Source organism: Camellia sinensis, chromosome 10 (genome assembly GCF_055761805.1).
Source record: "Camellia sinensis isolate YWXY chromosome 10, ASM5576180v1, whole genome shotgun sequence".
Classification (NCBI taxonomy): domain Eukaryota; kingdom Viridiplantae; phylum Streptophyta; class Magnoliopsida; order Ericales; family Theaceae; genus Camellia; species Camellia sinensis.
The window spans coordinates 19460400-19469017 of NC_138970.1; the positions used below are offsets into that span (position 1 = coordinate 19460400).

The 8618-nt window shown below is 35.0% G+C and overlaps 1 protein-coding gene across 1 annotated transcript; it reads left to right on the forward strand.

The window, feature by feature from the left end:
• Positions 1-4112: 4112 nt before the first annotated feature.
• LOC145800992 (squalene synthase 2-like) lies at positions 4113-8178 on the forward strand. The gene is made up of 7 exons (XM_082890948.1): positions 4113-4469; positions 4547-5636; positions 6121-6190; positions 6388-6528; positions 6635-6739; positions 6920-7066; positions 7875-8178. The coding sequence occupies exons 3-6, from the start codon at positions 6149-6151 to the stop codon at positions 7046-7048; spliced, it is 417 nt and encodes a 138-aa protein (XP_082747074.1). The 5' UTR covers positions 4113-4469; positions 4547-5636; positions 6121-6148; the 3' UTR covers positions 7049-7066; positions 7875-8178.
• The last annotated feature ends 440 nt before the right edge of the window (positions 8179-8618 follow it).

Below are 8618 nucleotides of genomic sequence, written 5' to 3' on the forward strand. Positions count from 1 at the left end.
AGACACACCATGCTTGCTTTGCATACTTGTCTTGTAATGCCATGAATTGCCTTAACATGCTTTGTGCTTTGAGCCTTATTTCTAGCATGTTTTTGGCCTAACTTTGTGAAGCTTTTATGCATGTCTTAGTATGCTTAAGTTCTGTTTGGAGTTGTTTTGGCCATCCATGACATGCCTTGCATAGCCACCTTGCATTTTGGCTTGTTAGTCTTGGGTGTGTGAGTGTTGAGCATTGTAGACACCTAATTTTTGACCGTCCTCAAGACTTGGACGTCATCATTTGAACACTTGATGATTATCCATGTTCATGTTCGTGTTTGTCTTGAGTTCTCGGAGGTTTCGGCCGCGCGTCTTGCCTCAAGGCCTCTCGACTTGTTTGTTTTGTGTTTGGTTTTGCACCAAACACTTGTTGTTTTGCTTCTGAGGGTGGGAAATAGCTTGTTGGCCATCCCCACACCTCACCGGCCATGGCTTGAGGCCACCGGCCCTGTTTTATTGCCATCGGCCATTAGTGATGGCCGACCGGCACTGTTTTTGGTCGACCAGCCATTTGTTTTGGTCCACTACTACAAAAATAGTTAAAGATCACACTTTGACAAAAAAAAAAGATCTCACTTTTATTGAAAGTGTGATAAAAAAAATTAGATTGATATTTTAATCACATTTTATTTGATCGAGTGTGATAATATTTATTTTTTATGTCACTTTTCAATTAAGTGTGATTATATATATATATTTTAATCACACCTTCTAATTAAAGTGTGATTATATATACACTACTACTTTTTAATCACACTTTTTAAACAAGTTTGATTATATATGTATTTTTTAATCACACATTCTAATTAAAGTGTGATTATTTATATATTTTTTAATCACACTTTCTAATTAAAGTGCGATTATGTATACACTACTACTTTTTAATCACACTTTTTAAATAAGTGTGATTATATATATATTTTTTAATCACACATTCTAATTAAAGTGTGATTATTTATATATATTTTTAATCACACATTCTAATTAAAGTGTGATTATATATACACTATTACTTTTTAATCACACTTTTTAACTAAGTGTGATTATTTATATATTTTTTAATCACACATTCTAATTAAAGTGTGATTATTTATATATTTTTTAATCACACAATGTAATTAAAATGTGATTATATATACATTACTACTTTTTAATCACACTTTTTGAATAAGTGTGATTATATATATATATATATATATATATATATATTTAATCACACTTCCTAAATAAGTGTGATTGTATAAAATATTTCAAATTGGTTTTTATATAAAATATACAATTCCCAAATTTTTAATCACACTTAATCTGATTGAGTGTGATAATATTTATTTTTTATGTCACTTTCTAATTAAGTGTGATTATATATATATATAGGGTAAATTACACTGATATCCCCTAAGGTTTATGTTTATTACAATTCCCCCTTCACGTTTTGGAATTACATCTCCCCCCCTGAGGTTTAAAGTTTCATTACAAATTCTCCCCTTAGCAATTTAATTTTTTTAAATACTAATTTTGCCCTTACTGGGTAAATTACATTGACACCCCTTACATTTTAGAAATTACAATCCCCTCCCTAAGGTTTGAAGTAGCATTACCAATTTCCCCCTCGGTTAGTATTAGTTGGAAAAAAAATTCATTGAAAAAAAATTAATTGGAAAAAAAATTATTTGAAAAAAAATTAATTGAAAAAAAAAATTGTTAGTAAAATTTTTAAATTCTGTTTAAAAACCAATATAAACTTATTTTTTGAATTTACGTTTTTCTCTCAAATTTACAAACTGAGACAACCATTTATAAATCAAAAAAATTATCAAATAAGTTTTTATCACAATTTTTAAAATTTTTGTAAATATAAATTGAAAACTGAAAACGAAATAGTTACCAAACAGGTTTCAGATGGTAAAAATGTCGTAAAATTAACAAATAATTAAATAAATTACCAACATAAGAAATGACTTATCAAAAAATTCTTAGGCTATGTATGGTTTAATTTTTTTAAAAAAAATTAAAAATTAATTTGGTTAAGAAATAAAAAATAATTATCATTTTTATATAATTTTTATCTTTTGAGTGGTTAGAAATAATTTTTTACAAATTAAATTGAAACAGCTATACGTATGTATATAACCTGCCCAAAAGTTAAAATGATATTTTACCCTTAAATGATAATTATTTTTTAGTTTTTATTTCTTAACCAAATTAATTTTTATTTTTTAAATTTTTTTTCTAAAAATCAAACCATATATGGCCTAAGAATTTTTTGATAAGTCATTTCTTACGTTGGTAACTTATTTAATTATTTGTTAATTTTACAACATTTTTACTATCTAAAGCCTGTTTGCTAAGGTGCCATTTGGTAACACTTACGTTTTCAGTTTTCTGTTTATATTTACAAAAATTTTAAAAACTCAAACAAAAACTTATTTGGTAAATTTTTTATTTATAAATCAATGGTCTCAGTTTATAAATTTGGCCAAAAAATGTAAATTCAAAAAATGTGTTTCCGTTTTGAGTTTTTTTTTTTTTTTACCATCCAACACTAGCCACCACCCACCACTATTTTCCACCACCGTCTTCCGCCACCACCACCCATCCCCCACCACCACTCACCACCTACCCGCCACCCACCACTACCATCCACCGCCCTCCACCTACCTGCTACTACCACTCAGCACCCATCCACCACCACCATCCATTACCCGCCACCACCAGCCACCCACCACCACCACCCACCACCCACTCGCCACCACCACCTACCACCCACCACCCACCACCACCACCACCACCTACCACCCACCCGCCACCCACCTACCACCACCACCAACCACCCACCACTACAACCATCCACTCGCTACCACCTACCACCCACACCCACCACCACCCGCCACCCACCTGCCATCACCACTCACCACCCACCTGCTACCACCACCCACCAACCGTCACCAACACCCACCTGCCAGCCACCATCACCCACCACCCACTTGCCACCACCACCCACTTGCCATCTACCCGCCACCCACCGCTACCATCCACTTGCCATCTACCCGCCACCCACCACCACCCGCCCGCCACCTACCTGCTACCACCACTCAGTACCCATCTACCACCACCCACCACTACCACCATCCACCAGCCACCTGCCACCCACCACCACCACCCACCACTACCACCATCCACCAGCCACCTGCCACCCACCACCACCACCCACCTACCACCCACCTGCCACCCACCTACAACCACCACCCACTCGCTACCACCTGCTACCGTCACCCACCCACCCACCACCATCACCCACCACCACCCACCACTACCACCACCACCCACTCGCTACCACCTGCTATCGTCACTCACCTACCCACCACCACCACCACCACCACCACCACCATTACCACCACCACCACCCACCACCACCCGCTATCTGCCACCCACCTGTCACCACCACCCACCATCCGTCACCACCACCCGCCACCTACCCGCCACCCACCACTCACCATTACCACCCGCCACCTACCTGCCACCACCACCCACCCGCCACCACCCGCCACCCACCTGTCACCACCACCCACCACCCGCCACCACCATCCACTCGCTACCACCCACCACCGTCACCCACGCACCCACCACTACGCACCCGCCACCACCCACCACTCGTCACCATCACCCACCTACCCACCACCACCACCCACTCGCCACCACCCACCACCACCCGCTACCCACAACCCACCGTCACCACTTTCTACCACCGTTTTCTGCCGCCACTTGTTACCACTTGTCATTTCTCACTCTTTTTTGTATTTTTAATTTTTTTTAAACATTTTGTCAATTACCAAACGCGTTTGTAGTTTATGTTTTTCTAAAAAAAAACAAAAAATAAACGAAAATTAGTTTATAAAATTTTTGTAAATATAAACTGAAAACGTAAACGTTACCAAACAGACCCTAACCATTTCATTTTCAGTTTCCAATTTATATTTATAAAAATTTTAAAAATTATCATAAAAACTTGTTTGATAATTTTTTTGATAATAAAAGTTTTAAAAATGCTGTGAAGGAAAAATATATTTATAACTATCTAAATAAAGGTGGTACCAAAGTCAATGCTCTTTTCAGTTTATAAATGTTTTAATATATGTGTAATATGAAAGTGGAGAATTTTTTATAATTATCTTCGTGTTTATTATTTATTTATTTATGATCTTTAACATTACTTATATATCTTTTTCGTTTTTCATTTTTAACTTTATGAATTACCCATTTTACCCTTCCCTACCAACTCAATACGGGATTATTAGATAAGAGCATTGACAGGGCATTATCGTCATTTTTAACGAAACCCTAGGAACTTCTTCCTTCATCTCCATCCACCCTTAAATCCACTCCTGTTGCCGCTTTCTTCACCTCTCTGCTCCTCCTCCGCATTCGCAATGGTCTCTCTCTCTCTCTCTCTCTCTCTCTCTCTCTCTCTCTATATATATATATATATATATATATATATATGTTATAGGCTTCGGAGAAGAAGCTCTCGAACCCAATGAGAGAGATCAAAGTCTAGAAACTCGTCCTCAACATCTCCGTCGGCGAAAGCGGCGATCGCCTCACCCGCGCCGCCAAGGTCCCCCCCTCCTTGCTATGGATTAGAAACTTTTGTTTGTGATGAATCATTGACTTTGGTACATGATCTATATGTCTAATTTGGCCCAAGTATTATTTGGGAACTATTTGTTACCCTTTCTTTGTTGTGGGAGTGAGGCAGATAGTCAATATTGTTTTATTAGATGATTGAACCCCCTTGCATGAATTATATAAATGGTTTGGTTTAAGATTTTACAGATTTGTTTGTTTTTAAAAACTGATCTGTTTTTAGTAATTTTGTCATGGATTAGATAGCTCATACTATAGACGGTCTCATGATCTCAGAGTGACAATGTATGAGACTATTTGGGTGTTTACAATTAATTTATCTGTTGGGCAAGTGTGCTTGGTCTATATTTTTTGTGCTTATAATTTTTTAGCAGAGGAGGGTAATGAGCAAGACTGTTTGGGAAACTCTGAGTAATTTCATCATGGATTAGAAACACATACTACAGATGGTCTCACGGTTTCAGAGATAATATATAAAAGTATTTTGGGGGTTTTGCAATTAATTATATGTTGATCTGTTGTGTTTGGTCTAGATTTTTTTTGATACATTCGTTAGGAAAGTTAAGTGTGCTGCTCATAACATGAGCATAAACCATGCGTTAGATGTGTTTGTAATTTGAAGTCAGCATTTTTGTTTGGTTGGATATTTTTGCAACCCATGGGTGGATTAGAGAATGTGTGTTAGGCTTGGAGTTTTGGAGAAAAGCAACTCAGTGATGACGCAAGGGCTGTGGAGATCACAACTATGTTATTTTGAACTCGGGGTACTTAAGATAGGTTTTTAGGTTTTCTTCCAATGCTAAGATACTTATACAATTATCTAAAGTGCTTTTGTGGTTTCGTATTAGGGTTTGATGTCAGAGAAATTTCAGAAGATAGTCCTGATGATTTCGAAGGTTTAGACGCTTCAGTAGCACATATTGCAAACTTCTTGTCAACAGCGCCTGCTGATAGTAAGTTTCTGCCTTGTCACTTCATTGATTATAGGCCACTAAATTACTTAATTTCCATGTGTTTAGTTAGTAGTTCATTTATCTATCGCGATAAAAAGTTTCATCAACTATCATGAATAAATTACCACCGTGTTGTTTAGGAATTCTATACTTTTTCATTTATTTATTTATTTTTGTATTAACTCATTTACAAAGGAATTTTATTGTATTATTTCAAATCCATCATCTGAGGCAGCTTTCAGGTATATTGTATAAAATATACAAAAACTAAAAACACGGCCATGCTTCGTACAAATACTACTATGCTATTTTTGTTTATATTTACATTTATATTTGAGCTTTGTCTCTTTCAGTTCTGCATACATAAGTTGAGATTGTGGGAACTTTTTCTTGGTTTTAACTTCAGAGGACTTCACAGGAATAATGTTGGGCATCTGACCTGTGTGTTTGAGAGATTACTCACGACACTTTAACTATTCTGCAGTTATCAGGAGGCAATTGAGGACATTACTATGAGAATGGGTGTAGGAATGACAAAGTTTATATGCAAGGAGGTTTGTAATGAATCTCCTGCAAGATAATGATAAGTACATTATAGTTTCTATATTATCTGGTTATCCTATCATTCAATAGGTTGCAGGAACTCAAGAACTAAAAATAAATTAGAGGTTTTCTACAAATTGTGAACGAGTACGAGTTAAATACATTCAATGTGTGTCCCTGACTAGGACTACTCATACATATCTTGCAGGTAGAAACAATTGATGACTATGATGAATATTGTCACTACGTAGGACTGGTTGGGTTAAGGTTATCAAAGCTTTTCCATGCCTCTGGGTCTGAAGATTTGGCATTAGATTCTCTCTCCAATTCAATGGGTTTATTTCTTCAGGTTTTTCTTTTGACATGCATAGCGAGTATTGCTTTTCATCCTATGTCTTCTTTCATATTTGGATGCCTGATTCTCAATTATATCTATTTCATGTAATCAAACACAGAAAACAAACATTATTCAGGACTATTTGGAGGATATAAACGAGATACCAAAGTCACGCATGTTTTGGCCTCACCAGATTTGGAGTAAATATGTTAACAAACTTGAGGTTTGTCTCTTTCATGAAATTGATCATTAAGCTTTAGTCCTATCGAATTTTGCTACCGTATATCTTGGTCTACTCATGAGGCAAAGCCTCTTATGGTTTAGCCTTGAAAGTCATATTGCTAACGTTTTATGTTTGGGCCCATTCCCTGTGATTGATATCCTTTGGTATTGTGTGCCTCAGGACTTAAAATACAAGGAAAACTCGGCCAAAGCTGTGGAATGCCTTAATGACATGGTCACAAATGCTTTGATACATGTAGAGGATTGCCTGACATACATGTCGGCTTTGCGAGATCCTTCAATTTTCTGATTTTGTGCAATTCCACAGGTATATGTCTTCAAAATGACTTGGAGTTTGTATGTTGTGTAGTAGTCTGTTATGCTGTAGTTTTCATTTTAAGTGTCCATAATATGACCTCGGTTTAGCTTGTAAATATAAACAATAATAATGCTATGGAAAACAAAATGGAAAAAATGTTGCAACTTCAAAAGAAACAATTTCATTTGGATAATGCTATAAAACAACATATATAGACACATAATTCTCATTTTAAATGATGCAATTGGGAGTTTCTAAACCCACCACACACCTGCCATGTTCATCTCTACACCTATATCCACAAATTTTTCTTCGTAACATACAAGATATACAATGCATATAGTGAGTGTAGAGAGAAAATAAGCGAGTGTATTTAGAAGCTCCGATGAATTCTTTTCATAAATGCAGCCTCTGCTTCTCCAAAACCTGCTGCTGCTAGTGATAGTAACTACAATGTATGTACTCTCCCCCCCCCCCAAAAAAAACGGAGTAAATTCTTGAGTTTTTATTTATTTATTTATGGGTACTTAGAATTATGGTTCAACAGTAATAATAATATACATTCACAAAAAGATCGTACGCAAGCTGTATTGAGATTTATCATTTTTAAATACTGTGCTCATTAGTGACCTCTTAATTACAATGTCATTGACACTGAGCTGCTATGACATCTAATTGTTAACAGGGAAGTTACTTCCAAAAGGATTAAGATCAAGCAGAAATGATTAATGTTCCTATTTTGGTTTGCTGAATTAACTTTTTAGTTTATTCATATGTATCAGCGGTTTCTGGATTAATTTGTATTTTTATTTTTCAGGTCAGAAATTTTTTGGAGAGATGCAAAATATGGTCCAAGAATTAAAGAACTTAATTTTTTAAGTTTTTTCATTTTTTAATATATGTAAGCACAGTTAATTTTTTTTTTTAATTCCTTTGTATATACTTTTGAATATTTAATTTTCATTTATGAAATATATGACGTTATTCTATTCAATATGTGGTTATGATTCAAAATATAGTATATAGTGTGTATTACATTCTTCAAATGTGCATACAAAAATAATATTGATTATTTTTCAAATATGTTGAACCCTTTTTTTATTACAGATTTTATTAGTTATTAATTACACTTAAAAGATGTGATCTAAATGTTATTAATCACACTTAAAAAGTGTGATTAAAAATGACCATTTTTAATCACACTTTCAAAGATCACACTTAAAAGGTGTGGTCTAAATGTTATTAATCACACTTAAAAAGTGATTAAAAATGACCCTTTTTAATCATATTTGCAAAGATCACACTTAAAAGGTGTGATCTAAATATTTTTAATCACACTTAAAAGTTGTGATCTAAATATTTTTAATCACACTTAAAATGTGTGATCTAAATGTTATTAATCACACTTAAAAAGTGTGATTAAAAATGACCATTTTTAATCACACTCCCAAAGATCACACTTAATAAAATTTAAAAGGTGTGATTAAATAGCATACATCATACAAAAAAAATGTGATCTTTATCTGTTTTTGTAGTAGTGGTCGATCGGCCACTTTTTCTG

What these genes read in the sequence shown, in the direction of transcription:
- LOC145800992 (XM_082890948.1), top strand. Translation starts at nt 6,149, where the DNA reads ATGAGAATGGGTGTAGGAATGACAAAGTTTATATGCAAGGAG. An exon ending in CAATGGGTTTATTTCTTCAG is followed by an intron (nt 6,529 to 6,634) that starts GTTTTTCTTTTG and finishes AATCAAACACAG; the next exon opens with AAAACAAACATTATTCAGGA. An exon ending in AATATGTTAACAAACTTGAG is followed by an intron (nt 6,740 to 6,919) that starts GTTTGTCTCTTT and finishes TGTGTGCCTCAG; the next exon opens with GACTTAAAATACAAGGAAAA.